This window comes from Symsagittifera roscoffensis, chromosome 1 (assembly GCF_963678635.1).
Source record: "Symsagittifera roscoffensis chromosome 1, txSymRosc1.1, whole genome shotgun sequence".
Classification (NCBI taxonomy): Eukaryota; Metazoa; Xenacoelomorpha; order Acoela; family Convolutidae; genus Symsagittifera; species Symsagittifera roscoffensis.
The window spans coordinates 89,059,098-89,080,950 of NC_087062.1; the positions used below are offsets into that span (position 1 = coordinate 89,059,098).

General features: G+C 32.5%; 1 protein-coding gene across 1 annotated transcript in view; it reads right to left on the minus strand.

Moving 5' to 3' along the window:
- The window catches only part of LOC134857188 (uncharacterized), a 35,935-nt gene extending 16,460 nt beyond the window's left edge, over positions 1 to 19,475 (minus strand). Inside the window, exons 1-2 of the mRNA XM_063873564.1 lie at positions 19,214 to 19,475; positions 9,444 to 9,610 (exon numbers count right to left, since the gene is read on the minus strand). Coding sequence (XP_063729634.1) covers positions 9,444 to 9,610; positions 19,214 to 19,421 — 375 coding nt within the window. The 5' untranslated portion in view covers positions 19,422 to 19,475. The remainder of the gene's footprint in view (positions 1 to 9,443; positions 9,611 to 19,213) is intronic.
- Positions 19,476 to 21,853: the final 2,378 nt, after the last annotated feature.

The following is a 21,853-nucleotide window of genomic DNA, read 5'->3' on the forward strand; positions in this document are numbered from 1 at the left end:
GAAATTGGTCCTTTAGTATCAAATGAGATACGGTGATTAAAGTACAAACTTTGTCCTTTAAAATCTTGTTTTTGTGCTATTTGTTTTTGATTTGGGTAAGGTTTATTCAGTTGACATACTATACAATCATTGCATAGTACTTTTATCCAAATTGGTGCATTTGGAAAGTAAAAATTTTGCATAAAATTTGAATATGTTTTTTCTGATCCAGAGTGTCCTTTAATATTTTGTGTATGTGAAATATTAAAAGCGATGAGAATCATACTTATAGGGAGACATGGAACTGTAGATTCATTCAGGTTATACTCTAAAAGGTCTGTATTTTCGTTAATTGTTGTGTTGTTAAATTTGCGAAAGTATCGGAGGAGTGTTTTGTTTCCTAGAATGGTTGAATCTGCTTTGATAGGTTTAGTTTTATATTTGTGCCATGATTTCAGTTGTCGAATTACTGGGTCAAGGTTTTGATATTGTTTCAGTGTTGAAATTGTAATTGTTTCTGTTGGGGGGAGAAAAATGTTTTCGATTTCTAATTTAGATAAGGGTATTGTATCAAGTGGGTCGTGAAGGTCAAAAACTTGATTTATTGTGTATTTTGAATCATTTGTTTGTGGTCCTGATAAATTTATTTTATCAGTTAAATCTTCTTTTTCAATTAGTGGAAAATGGTCTTTCTTAGGCGGGTGTTGTTTTGTTCGTTTTTGTTGGGTGTTATTTTTTATCCATTGAGAATATGGGATTGGTTTGAAAGTTGATGTTCCAAGTAGGTCAACTTCATAATGATTATTTTGACAATCTAAATAAAGTGGGAAATGTTGTAAATTATTTATTTGTGATTGTTCAATATCAGTTTTTACTGCATATTTGCATTCCAATCGGGGTGATGTTTCGTTTTCTGCAAGGTAGAATTTTATGTTTTTGGGTATTTCAACTGTTGTTTTTCGTGTAAGTAATTCAGGTGGTGTATTTCGACTTAAGGTGTCTGGTAATGCAAGATTTTTTCCTGCAGTCCAAACTATATGTAAGTTTGGAAATTTCATTAGAATTAGTTGAAATCTGTAAACTCGGTGGTTTGGGTTAGATTTCTGTGTGAAAAGAAAAATGATGGGTTTGTGGTCTGTGAATAAAACTGTTGGATGCTTTGATCCAAGTATCAGAAATTCATATTCTGTCAATGTATATATTATGGCTGTACATTCTCTCATTAGAGTTGAGAGTCGTAGCTCTGCTTGAGTGAATAATCGAGAATTTGCTGATATGAGGTTCATTTTATTTGTACCATTATGTGATTGTAATAGTGCTGCGCCGATGCCAAAGTTCGAAGCATCGCACATTGCATAAAATGGTTGATCAGGGTCTGGAATTGTGTTTGAAATTTGTTCAGTTAAAAGTTTCTTTATTTCTTCGAATCGTGCTTGATGTTCTGTATTCCATTCAAAATTATTTTGTTGTCTAAGGATGTTGTAAAATGGTCGTAGATATAATTGCATTTTATAAACATATTTACTTAAAAAGTTTAACATTCCAAGGAATTCTTGGATTTTCTTTTTATTTGTTGGTGGTTGAAGTTTTTGAATAGCGTCAATGCGTGATTTCAATGGAGTGATTGTTTTTCTTTCTATGTTATGTCCTAAGAATTTAACTCTTGTCAAAAAGAAGTGTGATTTATCGGGGGCGGCCTTCAGATTTTCGTTCTGAAGTATTTGGTGATATTTTTCTAAAACATTGAACATTTCGTCTTTTGTTTGTGATTGCATAAAAACATCGTCTAGATAGGTGATTGCGTTTTTCTTGAGTATTAGTGGTCTAAAAATTTTGCTCATAAAAGCTGAAAATGCTGCTGGTCCTATGGATATTCCATAGAATAAGCGGTTAAATTCATATTGTTGGTTTCCGATAACAAATTGTGTTAAACGTCGTGATTGTTCATCTAGTGGCATTTGATTGTATGCACTATTCATATCGGCGGTTGTAAAGTATTTGCCGTTTATTTTTGTTAAAATAACTTGTATTGGTTCAATGGGCCAATTACATTTTGATTCATCTATGAGTGAATTGAGGTATCTAGCGTCGAGAACGATTTTTAATGATTCTCCTTTAGCTAGAATGATAACGGGGTTGATGAATGTGTTGCCTTTTGGTTGTTCTTCTTTATTAACTGGTGATATAATATTGTACTGTTCTAAAATATCGAGTAATCTGTTTACTTTATCATGTAAGTGAATTGGTACTTTACTTGCTCTCTGTTTTTTGAAAACTGCGTCTGGTTTTAATGGGAGATGTAGTGATGAACTGATTTTGCCAACATCGAATTTTGATGTTGCATAGACTGATGAATATTTAATTAGCTGTTTGGCTAATTTTTCGAATTCGTCTTGTGTTATTTGTGAATGTTGGAAATTAAACATTGTTAAAAATTTTTGTTGGTCCTCTGTGTAGTTACTTATGTTGAATGTAGGTTTGAAATATGGAGTTTTTGTGAAATAATCCGTATTTCTGTTTTCGTTACTTATTATATTATTTATAGATAATTCTTCATTAAGAATTGTAGATTGGCAAATATCTAATAATTGGAGTATATTATTTACGCGATAGGCTTTTTCGTGTATTGGTGATATTGTAGCGTTAGTTTCACAATATCCTAAAAGTCCTAAAGGTAATGTTACTTGGTAAGGTGTGTTGTTATAGACATGTAAGGAGATGATATCTGAATTCGAATTTTTCAAATATTTTATTGAAGAGATTGTGATTTTGAAAAATTTATGAATGGGTTTGAATTCAAAATTTGACATATAAAATTTTTGTTTGTTTTGTTCTTTATCATATTGGTGAACTTGTTTGATTGAAAAATTATAGATGTTTCCTGATAGTGGTTTCAGGTGTTTTCTTTGTTGGTTATATATTGGATAAAATTTTGAAAAGAATGGTGGTTGTTTGTTTAATCTTTGAAAAAATGTTAGGGATGTTTCTTTTGTTTTTGTATATTTATCTTTGATTAATATTTTACTGTTTAGGATGTTAATTGTTGGTATATACTTCGAAATAAATGGTATTCCAATGATATTATATTTAATATCAGTGATATGGAATATTTGTTTAAATGGCTTGTTTAGAATTTTACTTTGCTCCATTGTTCTGGTAGGGAGGAGAAATAATTGGATTTTTCCGTAGTTTATCAATGTTGATCCTTGTGCTGTTGCTAACTTACTGGAGGTTTCAAGAGGTGTTAGCTTTGGATGTAAAGTTTTTATTTCATTCCATGTGGGAATGTTTATTATGTTTGATTCTGCTCCTGAATCAATTAAAAAATCTATTTCAAGGTCTGGTGGTTGAAATTCTTTATTTCTTGGGCTTTCTAAGAGAAATGGTATTGTCCAAATTTTTTCTTTGGGTTGTTCTTTTTGTATATTTTGATAAATATGGTTTGTATTCAAGCATTTTGTTTTGGTATTTTTATTGGTTTGATCTGTAGTGTTAATCTCGTTTGTTTCTTGCGTCGTTGGTGTGGAATTTATGGGTGTAGTGTAATAATTTTGAAGAAATTCTGATTGATTTTCATATATATGTGATGGAAAGGGTTGTTCATATATGACAGATTCATAGTCATTTTCGACTTTTATCATATTGATAGAAAGAGTGTTTTCAGTATCACTTTCTGAATCTGATGATGTACAGTTTATTTGATTGAGTTGTAACGTATCAGTAACTGTGTCATCAATACCTGGGGGGTCTGATGTTGTTTCTGGGTTAGCTTGTACTTGATTGATTTGTCTTTGATGTTTAGGTGTACTGCTTCTATGACGATTATTAGAGTTATTATAGTGATTATTATTCCGGTGTGGTGATTGGGAATAATTTCTATAACGATTATTATAACTTGGGTGTCGATTTTGTGAATTATTTCGCGATCTGTTTTGATAATTGCTGTTTGGTCTGTTATAGTTTGATCTATTATATGAGTTATTCCTTGATCGACTGTTCGGGTAATTCTGATTTCGATTGTTTGAATAACTTCTATTTCGATTATAGGAGTAGTTTCTATTCCTATTGTATGATGAATTTCGTGATTGGTTGTTTGGATAGTAGTTATTTCTTGATTGGGAATTAGATCTAGAAACAAATCGTTGTGTATTTGAATTTGATCTGGAGTAGTTATTTCTACTATTTGGTCTATTGTAGTGATTTTGCGATGAATTTTGTGTATTTCTTCGTTCTGGTGATCTTCCTCTATGACTTGAGTTATATGGGGATTGGTTTCTTGTATAACTTGTATTGTTCGGAAGTGGCTTTCCTGAACTGTTGTTGCTGTATACATTTTTGTTTGGTAGATTTTGATCTTTTTTCATGTATTGATAGAATGATTTATTTGGTTCTTTGTATTTTTGAGGTTTATTTTGATTGTCTTGCTGTTTTTGTCTACATTCGGAAATACTATGTCCGTATCGTCGGCAATAATTACACCATTTTTTGAAAGATGGTTTGCCTTTAAAGTTCGGGTTCTTTTCGTAAATATTGAGTATTTCAGTGATTTTTTCAACGAGGTCTGTTTCTGATTCCTGTATATTATTAATATTAGTGGGAGTCGTTTCAATTCTGTTAACGTATTGTAATTTTAGATTTTCCGTTTCTTCTAGTTTCATCGTGATTTCTGCTTGTTCTAATTTGTCTACTAGTTTTCGAAAATCTAAATCGGGTTCTCGAATTGAAGAAGGATGGGATGCTCTCTTTTTTATTGCTATTTTCCTTAATTGTGGTGTTAAGGTCATCATTAAGATTTCTGTCATCTTTGTGTTTTTATAGTCATGTGTATTTAGTGAATTTGCTTTTCGAACTAGTGTTTCGATTCGTACTGCTATTTGCTTGATGGTTTCGTTTGGTAATCTGCGAATTTCATTACATAAAACTCTTTGTTGTTGTTTGTTTCTTTCGGAGTCAAACATTTTTGAAAATTCTTGTGTAAATCTTTTCCAGTTTGATTTTATTTCTAGAGGTAGTACTGAAAACCATTTTTGGGCTGCGCCATCTAAGGTTGTTTGTATCAACGCTGTGCGTCGATGTATCCAGTTTTGATGTAGTGGCGTATTAATTGGTTCAGGTCCTATGTTTAAAATCAAATTTGCTGTTACTGCATTTAAGTAATCTTCTACAGAGTATTCAGGGTCTGTTCCTGTGAAAACCATTAAAGGTTTGTTTGATGTTATTGATGATCCACCCATTAGGTATGGATTCATTGTCATTTGTAATGATTCTGCTGCATTTGGCATTTGGGAAAAATTTGAAAGTTGGTTTCTTGTTATTTCATGTTGTTGAAGATAATATGGGAGTGGTATTTCATTTTGCATTTGTGATGGTTGATACGAGTGTGCAGTCATTGGATTTTGTTGTTGAATTGGTTGAAAAGATTGTGTATTAAGTGGATTTTGTTGTTGAATTGGTTGCTGATGTTGTGCATCTATTGATTGTGGAGAAAAATTCCTATGATTTGTACGTGTTTTCTGTATTCCTTGTCTACGATATTCTTGAGTATTTGGTGCAAATATATCTGGTTGTAAGAAATCGTCATATGAGGATAAATAATCCATTTGATAAGATGTTTGTTTTTTATTTTTATTTTGTTGAAAAAATGGGTAATTTTCACTGCGATCCTGTGGAGGATTTGGTTGAAAATTTTTGTAATTATATTGGGCCGTTGGGTTATCCCAGTTTCGAGGTTTTGTATATTGATTAAAATTCCTTTGTGGTTGATAATTTGTTTTTGATGGATGTGTATAATTATAATTATGGTCTGCAAAGTTGTTTCTGGTGAATGTTTTGCGTGTTTTTGATGGTATTGTCATGGGTCTGTATGTTTGGTAATCCATATGTGAATATTTAGGGGCAACCGAAGGTTTAACGGTTGATTGTAAGGTTACCTGTGTTTGTGAAGGATTTGTGTTTCTTGGTGTTGTTAAATTTGGGCGTATTGGTGAAATACTTTGTTGTGTAGTTGTTGTGTGTACAATTTCTTCATTTATGAAGTGTGATGGTGTCTGGATATCTTGTTGAGTAAGATTCCTAGTTCCATTGAGGTTTTCATTGTGTATAACTGTAGAGTTTAAACTATTATTTTGTGTATCGGGTAAAAATGTATTATAGTTTAATGGTGTTGCATCAATGGTTAATGGTATTACTTTTACATAATCTCTTATGTAAGATATCGTACTTATTGCTTGACTTGAGATTGATTGTGGGAAGCTTATAAATGCGGGATGAGACCATTCGGGGTCCCAAACATAATCTGACTGTTCTGTGATAGCGGTATCATCGTTCGAGTTTTGGGGTCTAAAATTTTTTCTTGCTTGTGCAATTAAATCAATATTGTGTGTAAAATAATCTATTATGAACCATGCCAAAATTTTTGTAGATCGTGTTTTGTATGTTGTGAAACGTCGTCTTTCGTGAAATTTTCTTTAATGATGTTTAAATAACTAGAGAGTAGTGTGATTTCATGTCGTACTTTCAAATGTTTAGATGTTTCTGTCGGTGAGACATTTGTTATTGGGATTTCGTTTTCTAATATCGAAATATAACTATATATTATTGCGAAAACTTCATTGGTGAATATGGAGTTTGCTCTTTGTGAGTTATGATATTGGATGCTTTTTATATATTCTGAAAAAACTTTTGAAAATTCTAAATCAAGATCGTCTGTTTGAATTGTATATCTTCTATTATTATGGTTTGGTGAGGTGAATTCTATGGAGTAGATTCCATACTGTTGTGTTATGTTGCATATATCTTTTAAGTAGTGATCTATGATTTGTCTTTTGATTTTTACATCTGGGAACTCTGTTTTACATGGACTAATTCCGGGTTCAAATAAATTTACGAGTAAATTTTGACAAAATATGTGTTGTCCTCTATCAGTATCTGCATCTACTATAAAAGGAAAGATTTCATCGTCATCTGGAGTTTCGTCACCTGGGGTGTGTGTTGAACTCATTTTTCCGTTCGATGACTGTTAATATGTAATTATTAATGTGTCGAATTGGTTGATTCCAATTGTATAAATGTACTGGTTTGTGTTTATACTGCTTTTTTATTCTTCTTTTTCCTCTTTGTGATGAATTTGAAGTTGTTTCTGAGTCAGAAAAATATAATTGATCGTGTTGTGGGTAATTTTTATCTATTGATTCTTTTAATTTGTAAAGTTCGTCTAAACTGTTGGTTTCTGATTCTGAAAATGCGTTTCGATTTTTTGAAAATCTTTTTCGTGTTATTTGTCTTTGTTTAGTTATTATTTTCCTCTTTAGTGTTTGTCGTTTTGTGCGAATGTATCCAACTGTTTGTGTATGAGGTGTGATTACAAGGTCGTATTTTTTGTTATCTATTTCACAATTGTGTAAAATGATTGTTTGTTTATTTCCTAGGTTTTTAAATGACATAAGGTTTAGAATGACGGATGCAAAAGTTGTTAAATGATTTCTATTTTCTTAAACTGTTAGTTCTTACGATTTTTTGGTTAGCTTAACCTGGGTCTATTTGTTCAGGGTTGGAGAGAAAAGTATATCGATTCCGAAGAATGATTTTTACTTTCTCGTGACTAGTATAAGCTAAGGTGTTAACTTACTTAATCTTACTTAGGGGTAGTGATTGTGTTCAAGGGTTGGAGAATAGTAAATCGATCCACAAGGTTCAGGTATAATTAGAACGCGAGTAGTTCGTTAGATACTATTTTAAACTTACTAAGTCTAAGATTTATCCTGGGTCTGGTAAGAGGGGGGATCAAGTGAAGGATGAATAACCGAAGTTCTTCACTGTTTATCCTAATTTGAATGATTAGTTTTGTTTTAAAAATTTCTATTAGTCTTGGGTCTTTAGAAAGGGTTGGGTAGTGAATCGACGTTTGAGGTCGTTAGACACTAATTAAGTGGGTGGGGGAGAACAAAATTGTTCTGTTTGATCCAAGGATAAGCCTTGATGATCAAATTTGAGATTTTAATTAAGTAGAAAATGATTTAAGATCCAAGGATAAGCCTTGATGATCTGATTTTAAATTAAGTGATTTTAAGTTTTAATAAAGTTTTAAATTTGTGTAAAGGAAAGATTTAGTGTTTTATGATATTAGTGAGTTGATGATTGCTGTTATGTTTTAGGTGATGAAGCTGGAACAACAAGATGATTTATGATTACTAACCATTTATTGTCATGCTACTAATTTTTATTTTTATTTTCCAATAAATATTTTTCAAACATGTTTTGTATAATACTGCAGAGTTTTAGGAAAACGATCTTAGATCTTTTTATCAATCGTTATTGTATAATATTAATTTTGTTTAGCGCCTGAAATGATTTTGAAGACTAACTTCAAGGTTTTATGTTTGCAAATGGAAATCTAAATTCATTGCAAGTAGTATTCGAAATATAAAAGTTTGTTCTGGCTTTTGCCGAACTATCATATAACTATACGGCAAGTTTCTACTTTGTCGTATGTCGTCTTTGGTTCGAGGTCTTCTTCCAATTCCGGGTAGTTCTATTATGGTTCGGAATATTGGCTCTGATCTATTGAGTCGGAGAGACATTTCAATTAAATTATTGTCGTATAACATTTTGTAAATGTTTTTGTCTAATTTCTAATCTAATTTTGGTTAATTCTAATCTAGTAAGGTCTTGTTCGAGACTTATGGTCGCACCAGATGAGTTATGTCTGGAGTGTATAACTCATAGAGTAATTTCGGATAGGGTACACCGTCTGCTCGTCACGCTATCTTATTTTCGGCCGGATAGATTCGTGCAACTTCTTAGTCTAATACCGATCCTAATCTTACTCTTATACTATCTAGTCTCAGGTTGTTTAACTAGTCTCTGCTAGGCTCAATAGATCTAGGGTATACTGGTTTATTGCGGCTGCTGAAGTGCTCGGGAGAGTCCAACTAATTTCTAAGTTAAATTCAAATCTCTCTGGTGCTGAAATTACAAGTAACTTCAGCACTTACAAATAAGTGGGTTGTTAGTTAGATGGATCATGATTGGTTAATATTAAATACTTTACATTGGTAAAACATTTAATTTATCCAATCATAAAATGTAGTTTAGATCAGGTTCCAGGAGGGAGGGTACACTTTACTTAAATTTACTTAAAAGCGCAACACAATTTAAAAGGACACTGATATAGTTCTGTAAGAATTGAACGAATAGTTCTTGCGTAAATTTTGATTGACTGAAAAAAGCCAAAATGATCGTTTTTGTTTAAAAATGTTGGCTAGATTTTTTCAAAACAAATTAAGCCACATTAGTTCGAGATTTGCCTTCATCATTAAGCAAGATTAAGATTAGTCTTCATCGTTTTTTGACTAGAATCAACCCAATTTGAAAACAAAACGCTTTTCAAATTTCAAGTTTTTTTTTTCATTTTGTCCGGATAATTTAAATCAGCACTGTATCGCAGGTTAATTATTCGTTCATACCTTGTTGTTGAACTCGATATCGAAAAAGGGCAGTCTTTCATTCCATCGTACTGTATATCCATCCAGGTTGTTATCCAAATCTGTCTCGAATGCCAGCAGACAGTAGTAATTACTAAACCGTCGACAGGAATCCCCGTAATAATTGTCATTCAAATCAATCGCGTTTCCTAAAATTGATGATAAGTAAAAACTGTAATAAAAAGTACTGGTCGTTTCAGGGCAAAGCCCTGATTGTTCCGATTGCCCTTTAGCTGCTTGAAGGCTGATAATATCAATTTATAAGAGTTAACGAGACTGCTCCTAACAGGGCAAAATCCTGATTGTTCCGACTGCCTTTTAAAGTCTTTGGAGCAGTAATATCATGAAAAAAAAATAAATTGAAAGGATTTTTTCATAAAATTTGAGACTTTTGTGAAAATCATACCCCCACACGCCAAATAAAATACAAAGCGAAAAAATTCGCTCCTAGTAACAAATCAATTCTGGCAAAAAAGGTTCCTTCAACCAATTTGGAACAATTTCTAAGACGGATTAAATCTCCGCTTACGCGTTATTAGCACGAAATGTATCGCGCGTTAATTGTCCCAAATTAGCCAAAATGGCAACTTTGAAATCCTCATAACGTAACAAAAAATACGAGCACTGGTAAACTATCTTTTCAAATTTAAAATCAGGACAACAATAATTTTTGAATGATAAAAACAATTCCGTCAAAAAATGCTAGTTAAAACGTCAAAACTTGTCTGAAGAAGAAAAAACCACCCGAGCACAAATATTCTGTTACTTTCGTTAGGAAAATCGGAACAACAAGACTGCTCGTATCAGGCAGTCTTGATTTTTCCAAACGCTTTTTAGGTCTTCGAAGAAGCCTTCGCATAAAAAACTGATAATTATTACAAATTTTCACGCCATATACAACTCAAAATGACAAATTTCGCTCTTGTTAAGGTATCAATTATGGCAAAAAGCCTGCTTCAATTAATTTGGAACGATATCTAAGACGGATTAAATCTCCGCTTAAGCGTTAATAACGCGAAATATATCACGCATTAATTGTCCCAAATTGACCAAACTGGCAACATTTAAACCCCCATAGCGTTACAAAAACTAATCAAAAGTGGTTTATCTTTCAAAATTTGAGCTCAGAACAGCAACACTTTTCGGTTGATTTTTAAAAATTTCGTCAAGAAAGGCGAGCTAAAAAGTCGAAGGTTGCTTGGAGAAAAAAAACACCCTGAGCAAGCACAAATGTTCCGCTACTTTCGTATGGGTTATTACTTTTCTGTCAATAATAAACCTCTAAAAAAAAGAGACGTCTTGTCACATTTTAGTTCATCTGAATACAAATTTTTCACACTAAATAAAGGTTTCAATTATATATTTTCATTGTAGCTGAAATGTTCCCGCGGTAGGTGAAAATAACTCTTCTAAACAAAACAATTTGCTGATTTTTTCGGGTCAAAAAACTAAATGCGCATCATAAAACAAATCTATTCGAGAAGAAATGGAAAAATAAAGAACCAAAATTTAAATTGATTTGACGACTCCTAAAACCAATTTTCCATTTTCGCATTAAAAAGCGTCCAGGAAACACATAAAATCTGAGCAATTTAGATGGAAGGTCGTGGACAAAAACGGCAAACAAAGGGATTCTAATCGATTAAAATCGAAAAAAGTTGGATACAGGATTCGCGTTCAACTTTCAGCATCAATTAAAAAGCTATCAGTTTTAATAGACTTGCTTCAAATCGAACACAGGCAGTCACGCTAATATAGTGATGTGTGAGCAGGCATGGCCCATGAAGTTTCAAGGATTGAGCACCCAAATAAAAATAAATGGCGTGAATAAAAAACCACTCTAAGCCTTTGTACTCCTGACTTTCACCGAAAGTCGGCACAAAAACAGACTTTTATTGTGCATGCTCGTTTATGATCATAAAATTTGTGTTTTTTGTTGATTCTAAAAATTATCAACACAAATTTTGTTTCCATTTTTGTAAATGGGGAAACGAAAATGGGTAAAAAGTTTGTATTTGGGTGTGTTTCAGTTTTTTTTGGTTTTCCACACAAAATCAGGATTCAAAATTAGGGGTGAAGTGATTATTATTTGAATGGGTGCATTGAAAATCAGGAACCAGAATGAGTCCACTGATTATTATTTGAATGGGCCTAGTGATATATAATATAAAAGCCCGTTCAGTCGTGATTTGAACAACAATAAATGTTTGGAAAAAATGTCCCACTGTCGAGAAACATTAGTTAGAATTTTTCAATTTTAGTCTAATTTCGCAAAAATAAAGCAATTTTCCATTAAAGCAAGAAAAAGCAAGAAAAAGGATAAGCCTTGAAACCCTTGTTTTTTTTCATTAAGTTTTTTGAAGTTTCAAGCGGCATTTTCTGAATTTTTACTTTATGATTTTTTTTGTCATTTTTGTCGAAACCTGATGCCTAATTGTTCTACTTTGCTGTGATTGTCAAATATACCGAAATTTTAAGTTGTTTTTATTAACGGAACGGGTCGAATGATACATCATACAAAAACCTTTTCAGTTGTGATTCGAACGACATTGAAAAAATCTAAAAAATTTGTCTCATAGTCGAGAAAAACCTGTTTTTTTTTTGAGTTTAAGCCTTATTTCGTTGTTTATATTACACTTGCGGGAGCAATTGTTTTTTAATAGGAGAAATAGAAACATTTTAATAAAATCCGTTTGTCATAGGTTTCAAATCTGTCATGCTGAGTGGACTTTCCTTTTTCAATGCCGTATACTAGGCGGTTCATTAGGCAAAAATTTTTTGCTCGTCCGTGAGTATAGGGAGGAGGCATAAAACGTTCAATGTTTTTTCGGCTCACATTTTTGCAATGATTGCGAAATGTGCCGGCATCCAAAATGTGTCGGCATCGTAAATTCTGTTCCAAATGTGAGTGTGATTTTTGCTGTTGCCTTTTTATGGTGTTTGTGCAAAGTCGAATAACCTACGAAGCAAAATCATCAAAAAATGAATTTTTTTTTAAATATTATTTTTACAATTCGTAAAAGATTTGATCGCCCCTCCTTGTGTTAACGCCGAGTAATTAGGGTGAAATGATCTCGTGATTGTCGATTCGACTCTTTCAAAATAAAATGAAACTTTTTTTTTCTATATGCGAAGGTCTGCTAAGCCAGCCTCTGTGTAGAGTTTTGGTTAATTTAGAAAAAAAAGTGATAAAACCTTTCTTAGAATTTCATCGGAACAAATATTTTTCATTTTTGTTCTCAAAATTTTAATTTTAACTCAATAAAATTTTAAATACACCAAAATTTAAAAAACAAACAAAACAATTTGATAGCTAGAGAAAAGAGAAAATAAAGCTCAAGTTTAAAATTTGGAAAACTTGATTTACCTTAAAAAAGGACGAAAACCTTTTAAGATTTGTAGACATGTGTTTTTCTCAGCCCCTACCATATTTGGAAATTGGTATTTTGAGTTTGAACACCAAAAGTGAGTTCTCTGCTCTGCAAAAAAATTATAATTGCTTTTTGAGATACCAACTACGTCTACATCTGACACAACACTCAACTTTTTACAAGTTTTCCCTGAGTTACGCATCGTTACCCAAAAAGAGTACCTTCGAGAGTGACTGAACTATTTAACAGAACCTGAAAAAAATCAATGTCAAAATGGGGAAAAAACGATACTTGAAACTCTTTTCTTGGGACAAATGACCAAAAAAGTTGGTTACTCAAAGTATACCATGACATTGCTTTAATGAAACAAGGATAACAGTTACAGTGCAAATAGCACATAAAGTTCCAACCATAATCTTAAAAATACAAAAAAAAATTTTTTTTTTTCAAATTTTTGTTTTTTTTCTGGGTTGTGAAAAAAACTCAACAAAAAACTAGCACTTCGGCAATTTCAAAATACATAGTGAATGAATTAAGCAAATTGAGTAGCAGTTTTTGAAAAAAAATTTTAGAAAAAAAATATTTCAAAAAATTCAATTTTTTGTCAGAATTTTTTTTCGAGTTGTTGAACTTTCCAATTTCTAAAATGCCACGGGTAACACTCAAAAAAAAATTCAGTCGACTAATTTTAAGTTTTACGGCTTAAATTATGCATAAATAAGCTATTGTAAGCCTGCTCGCTCAATTTAAATGATCGAATTATGACTAAAATTAAAAAACTTCAAACCGGTTATTCTCGACACTGGGAAAAATTTTTTAGAGTAGTTTTAATCTCGTCCGAACCACTACAAAGTAAGTAAAATCTCGTCCAAACCACGACGAAGCTGTAAAATGATATATCACTCAACTCACTCTGATAATTGTTTGTGGTAGCTGATTTTGCAAAACAAAAAATAAATAAACCACACCCGAATACAAAGTATCTCCCTTTTTTCAATAGTCGGAACAAAAATGCAGATTTTGAAAAGATAAAATACTACCACATAAATTTGCCAAAAAAAATAAAACAAAATTTGGATTGATTCTAATCTGGTATCAAGACTGCTTATATATCAGTGCAAAGCCCTGAATGTTCTGATTACCCGGTGATTGGCATCAAAAAGTTGTTGCTAAAGAGTATTTTTTGAAACCATATAGTCAATATCTTCATTGGACTATAAATTTTTGTTAGTAAAAAGTATTATTTTGATGGCTGAAAGTTGAATGAATAAATTGAAGGTTGCATTTCTTCAAAAGTCGGAACAACAAGGTATTTAGAATAGCTAATTGGCTCGATTCAGTTTGAAATGTTTTAATTTGACGCACAGGCTACACTTTAATTGATCACTGGTAAGAAACGCGAAAGAAAAAAAGAAAGAAAGAATTTATTTCTTCAGATATGATGCATACAAAAACATTTAACAATCAAACATGCGAACAAAATCTACAAAGCATCAATTAATCATCTGAAGAGGATAGACAAAGGTCAAAGATATGACCACTGGGTGTCTACCCTGAGTATAATAACAAACAAGAACTGAAGACAAGTATAAGTGAACTGAAGACAAGTATATGTAAATAAAATTAGAAGAGCCTAAATTTAAGTGTTACCTTTTGTGTTATGGTGTTGCAATTGTGCCTTTGTTATGTTCTTCAAAAACCCTGGTATCTCGAAATTTCCAAAGTCTTAGAAGCTCATCATCTTTTCAGCCAGTATTCAGAGCCTCATACGAGGTTCTGACAGCATCCAGTGACAGACGTATTGAGAAAAAAAAATTTTTCTCTCTCAAATCCGTCTAAGTTTATGAGAAAATCAAAATTTTCATAAAAATGTCGATATCTCGAAAACTAGCAAGTTTTAGATGCTCATATTTTCGCATTAGAATCCGAAGCTAAAAAGGGTTTCTGATAGCACCCAACTCAAGGGTTAAATATTTAGCATTAAACAGAAACGGGAAATTATTTAAACACATTTTGTACTAATTCATAATTACCAAGAATGTAGTTATCTCTAAACTTATGAACAAATACAATTTCATCATTTCTTTCCACAAGGCCAAAGCTCTTCGGCAACAAGCTATTCTCACCCAAAATATTTAAGAGTCTTGAACCTCTGTATGTTAATGACTGTAATTTAGTTCTATTCTTGCAAAAAGGAGGACAAAAGGTAATAGAACTCGATTTTCTAGTATTGTATGCAAAGTTTTTCAGTGTAAACAACGAATTAAGATATGGATTTGGATTTCTATTATGAGCAGATCTCAAACAGAACTTGAGTAGATCATAAATATACAGTTCATGTACTGTTAAAATTTTATTATCATAAAAAGTACTGATAATGCTGTCATATTTTCTTTTGAAAAAAATCATTCTTATGATTTTTCTTTGAAACAAATGAATTTGATTGAGCGCTGCAAAGCTAGTTCCGCCATATACGAGCAAGCCATTTTGTATAATTGGTTTAATGTTAGCATTATAATATTTCAACAAAACACATTTTGGAACCAAATACCTCATTTTTGAAACAACACCACAATGTCTACCTAGTTTAATTTTCAATTTTTCAATGTGCTGAGTGAATGTTAACTTACAATCAACTATTACTCCTAAATACTTACATGCTGACTGAGGATTATACGCAATATTATCAATTTCAATTTTAAGGTTAGAAGCACTTCCATTATCAAAACTAATTAAGGTGGTTTTATCTGAATTAATTGTTAGTTTATTTAAATTCATCCATTCTGATATCTTTGTGACATCATCTTGGAAACATTCAAACCGTGCGCTATTACAGGCTATGTTGGTATCATCCGCAAACAGAAAAATTTTTGAGCTAGATGCAGCAAAGTGCAAATCATTTATATACACCAAAAAGAGAAGGGGACCTAAAACAGATCCCTGGGGAACACCGGTGGTCACTGGCAACCAATCCGATGAATAGTCATTTATTTGAACCCATTGAAATCTGTTGTTTAAGTAACTGTTAAACCAAGCGAGACAATTACCCCGGATACCATAATTTTCCAATTTACTCAAAAGATTTTTCATATCCAGAGTGTCAAATGCTTTCTTCAAGTCAACAAATAGGCTGCATTTAATTTTCTTGTCTCTACACATTCTGAATCTTTCAGTTAATTCAGCTAACGCATCAATGGTTGCAAAATTTTGCCGGAAACCAAATTGTCCTTCGTAAATAATATTAAATTAAAGGTAATATATAATAATAATATAATATATTAAAGGTAATTATACAACCTAGAGTGCATGATTTTCTCGAAAATTTTGCCACAGCTATTTAAGAGTGCTATTGGACGGTAACTGCTAATATCCAATTTGCTTTCAGATTTATGCAGAGGCATAACTTTGGCATATTTCAGCGCCTGAGGAAAGGTGCCACTTCTAAATGATAAGTTAATTAGATAAGTTAAGTAGGGAGCTAGAACAAAACAGGTTTTAATGAGGAACATGTTACTTATTTCATCCATGCCACAAGAATTTGTCGGTTTCAAGCTATTAATAGTGTCTAAAATTTCAACAAAAGAGCATTCAAAAAGGTATATAGAATGAGTCACACTTTCAGTTTGGGCGACTTTATTGCCACAGGCAATTTTTTTTTGGCAAGCTTTAATCCAATTGTAGCAAAGTAGTCGTTGAAAGCATTGGATATGGTGTGCGGATCACAAACATTAGTCCCTTCTAACTGTATGGTGGGTACCTTTGAACTTCCTTTTGGTTTACCGTTTATTTCATTTAACAACTTAAATACCTGTCTCGAGTCTCCGATACAATTGTTAAATCTTTTAAAGTAATACTCTTTTTTTAGTTTTCAAATCATTATTTCAACGTTTTTCCTTTTATTGTGGAAATTATTTTTATTTTCAATATTGCTAACATCAAGTTTCCAAATTTTGTGTAGTTTGTTCCTTTTTAAAATTGCCTTTTTCAATTCTTTACAAAACCACGGCGCGTTAACATTTGTACGTTTGACTTTTGAATTTTTTATCGGTGCAAATATATTAATGCTTGAAAGCAAACATTCACTAAATGCATCATAAGCAACATTTATGTTGGGTTCATTGACTACATGAGATTGTTCTAGCATTTCTTTTATAAGAATTATAAAGTCATTCAGGGATTTCTCCTTTTTTAAAAAGGACATGTCACGATACGTTGAAGATAATAATTCATTTTCTGTCAAACTAAATTGAAGGATGATTGGGCAATGATCCGAAAAGCATTCATTTTTTAGGGTTCTTATAGATGGATTGCGAATATTGCATGCTATCATATGATCAATACATGTTTTATTTTTTCCAGTGATGCGAGTTTCATTTTTATATAAAAGTTCAAACCCATTTGCAGTAATAGTATTCAGATACGATCTCGTGAGGTTGTTTTCTATAAGAACATTTATGTTAAAATCTCCTGTTAGAATAACGGGTATTTTGTAATGACTAAACAATTCCAATTCCTTGTCTAATTTACCGACAAAAAGTTTTTTTCATATCTAGGCGGCACATAGACTACTAATATTATCATTTTATTCCCAAACACTTCAACTAGAGCTGCTAATGATTCGGGAAGAGAAGTTGATAATGGTTCTATTAAATTTACATTTTCGCCAAGTTGTATCATAGTTCCTCCACCTCTTGTTTTGCGGTTGTTGCTAAGAATTGTATTAAATCCTTTGAAACTAAACATTTTTTCATTGTCTGTTTCAGTTAGCCATGTTTCGGTAAAACAGTACATTAATTGTTGGATACTCGAGACTTAGAAGTGCTTCTATATCCTCATGGTGCTTTTTAGGAGACCTAACATTGGACAGTAGTAATTCAAATTTATTAGCACCGCAGGGTTTAGATGGAGTAATTGCTTTAGATTTATGAGCCTGATTGAGCCGAGCCAAACGGGAAAACACCAGTAAAACAACTCATCACACTATTGAAACTGTACTTTAGAGTGCCACCTCCTTCATACAATCCATGAATTTTGTGTACATTTCGATCATCCTTCCACAAGAAATAGATAGAGCCTTCTCTCGTCCAAGCTGATTGAATGCGCGTATCTGACTTCATCATTCTCAAAAAGTTCATTCGAGCTTTAGTTAAATCTTCGAATATCTTAACGTTGTTATAGAGATCAGTTGAGGCTAGTTCTTTTTTCCTTTGCAGCAAGTGGATTTTTTTCACCCTTCTTGTAAATCTAACTATTACTGGCTTGACTCCGGGACCTCTTGAGGGCAGCCGATGCGAACTGATATATCTTGTTCTGTAATATTGGCATTGATACTATTTGATACAGTTAGGACGTTTTTAATGGTAGCGTCTATTGTTTCTCTTCTTCCATTGTTCGTTTCTTCAGTGATCCCTAATATTTTAACGTTCTCTCTCCTGTTGTAGCTTTCAAGAAGTTCTGCTTCGGATAGCGCTTTAAGATTCGACCTACATTCGACATTGACGATTTCGCCTTTTACCATATTGAGCACTTCTGCCTTCAGTTTGGTGGTTGCTTCGGCAATAGTTGACTTTATGATCGACTCGATTTGACTTTTGACCTCATTCAATACATTTGTCATCAGTTTTTGCATGGATTTGGATATTGCGTCCTCGATCTTTTTTGCAATCGTTGAATTCAAGTGGTCAGAATCATCAAGTTCCCCACATGGGCTTAGCACGGCACCCTGCCTTTTGCTCCCGGGTGCACAAACGGGAGTCTGGTCATGGAATTTAAGTATTGGCAGCACTTGATCTTGTTGAGCAGGGGATTCGTTGTTGCCATCATTCAGGTTATCATCATTCATGTTATCAGCATTCATGTTCGTTCTCTGAAACTATTTAATAAGTTTATCACAACAATTAGGCTAAGTAGTTTCCCCAATTTAGCCAAATTACAATTTTCAAACGCCCTCAGTATCATGAAAAAAATCAATGTAACTTTAATTTTGAGCTCAAGACATTCATTCATTCCAGATTTTTCTCATATTGTCGGTTTTTTATCCGCGCATGAACAAAATTAGAAAAACTTTTCATTACAAACTTCAGTTTATGGATTTTTTTTTGCTCTTTTATGGCAAGTTAGGGTTAAGTTGTAAAATTTTTAAATATTTTTAAACTTATTTAAGAGCAAAAAAAGTAGATGAAATTTTTTTAAAAAGTATTTACTTTTTTCCGCTCCCTGCTGAAAATTTTTCCCTCTCATAAAAAGTTCAAAATTTTGGTTCGTTCGAAAAGAGTTTTGTAAAGTGATCAAAAAAGGAGCAATATCGAAAAGTTATAGCTTGCTAAAGTCGAGTTTCAAATGAGCCAAAAGGTACTGCACTTAGTTGTTATGCTGACAAACCTCTTCGTCGATGAAAACTTCGCGCGAGGGAAAAAACAGAGTGGGAATTTTGCTTGGCAGAAATATACAGCGAAGGATCCAGAGGTAGAAGAAATGTCACCGATGTCCAGTTAGGGTTGCCTGAATTGTTATAAACGAAATCAGCTAATATAACCCAAAAAGTATTGCAGATGAAAATGACAACAACAACACTAGAAAATGTTCTCATATTGGGATTAGTAAATAAAATGACAAACCATTATTCAACTTGTCAAACTTTAAAGCTCATAAATAGCATTTTGATTAAACCGATAATTTATTAAGCAAATCGTAGAAGCTTACAAATTACATTTTCATCAAAATAACATTTTATCTGGCATGGAATAGCCAAAGACTTCAAAGCGCTTTTTAAATGTGCTTGAGGCAAATAAAAAGTCAACAGTTTTCTTGACCGAATAATTGATGGTACAGTGCCAAAAAGTTTGCTCTTAATGCGTCAGTAAAAAGAAGTATGTCAATTCATCGAACTGCGAAAAGTTGTTAAGATTGTTAATTTGAGATGAAAAATTAACTAAATCAGTTAATGCATTTAAGATGATTTTTGGATACAAGACACTCTAAAAATGAACATTTAGTTTGTCATATCTGTATTTAGAAACATGTAAATTTCCATGTTAAAATTGTGAAAATACATGTTTTTTATGACACTGAGGCAACTGGATGATTACTCCCAATAAATGCAACTGACAGAAGTGAGTTTAGGCCCGGGTTGGCCTTCTCATAGAGTAATTTGGGATAAGGGTACACCGTCTGTCCGTTACGCTATCCTCGGCTGGATAAGTTCGTACAATTCTTTGGTCTAGTACCAATCCTAATCTTGCCCTTATATCTTATATTTCAAAGTCTCAATAGATCTAGAGATATATTGGTTTATTGCGAGGTTCGAGGAGAGAAAAAAGCAACTGATTTCAATCTGTATTATTAATTCTCTGACTGAAACTACGAATAGTTTCAGCTTTCAATTTCTATCGTAGATTTAAGTCATGGATCATGATTGGTTACTTACTAATATTTTACAGTGAGATCAAAGTATAAAATAAAAACTTGTTTTGAACTGGTTCCACAAGAAAAAAAACAGAATACTGAAGCCTATAGGCGCGGCCAGTGAATCATACAGTCTTCCAGACACAGTTATTTCAATTAGAGGAGGATCTAGGAGTTTCTCGAGGGTCGGGGATGCGGATTTTCAAAAAATGAAAGAAAAAATTTGAACTTTGTTTAGGCCGACCAAATTCATTTTGGAACCTGATCTAAACTACATTTTATTATTGGATAAATTGGATATTTTATCACTATAAATATTTAACATTAAACAATCATATTCCATCTAACTAACAACCCACTTATTTGTAAGTGCTGAAATTACTTGTAATTTCAGCACCAGAGAGATTTGAATTTAACTTAGAAATTAGTTGCCTCTCCAAGAGAACTTCAGCCGCCGCAATAATCCAGTATACTCTAGATCTATTGAGCCTAGCAGAGACTAGTTAAACACCCTGAGACTATTAGATATAAGAGTAAGATTAGGATCGGTATTAGACTAAGAAGTTGCACGAATCTATCGGCCGAAAATAAGATAGCGCGACGAGCAGACGGTGTACCCTATCCGAAATTACTCTATGAGTTATACCTCGAACCTAACTCATCTGGTGCGACCATAAGTCTCGAATAAGACCTTAAAAAACAAAATAGCTTAGTATTAACCAAAAATAGATTAGAAATTAGACAAAACATTTTCAAAATGTTACACGACAATAACTTAATTGAAATGTCTCTACGACTCAAAAGATCAGAGCCACTATTCCGCACAATACGAGAACTACCCGGTATTGGAAAAAGACCTCGCACAAGAGACGACATACGAGTACATCGAAACTTACCATTTAGTTTCATGGTCGTACGGCACAAGCCAACACAAACTTTTATATTTATAATCTTACTAGCAATGAATTTAGATTTTCATTTGCAAACATAAGATCCTTGAAGGAAATCTTCAATGATTATTTCAGGCGCTAGATAAAATTAGTATTGTACAATAACGATTGATAAAAAGATCTCAAATCGTTCACTCCAATTCTGCAGTAATATATAAAACATATTTAAAAAAATATTTATTGAAACAAAAATAAAAAAATTAGTAGCATGACAAAAAATTGTAGGTATATAAATCATCCTGTTGTTCCAGCTTCATCACCTAAACATAATAGCAATCATAAATCATCTAATATCACCAAAAATTAAACCCTTTTACCAAATAAATTTAGATAATTTTAACTTCATTTTTTTAAATCTTAAACCAGATCATCAAGGCTTTGCTTGGATCTAAATCAATTGTCTATCTTTTAAATTTTAAATTCTGATCATCAAGGCTTATCCTTGGATCAAAAAGAACAATTTTGTTCTCCCCCCCACCCACTTATCAAGTGTCTAACGACCTCAAACGTCGATTCACTACCCAACCTTTTCAAAAGACCCAGGACTAATAGAAATTTTTAATCACGCTAACCATTCAAATTAGGCTAAACAGTGAAGAACTTCGGTTATTCATCCTTCAATTGACCCCCCTCTTGCCTGATCCAGGATAAATTTTAAACTTAGTAA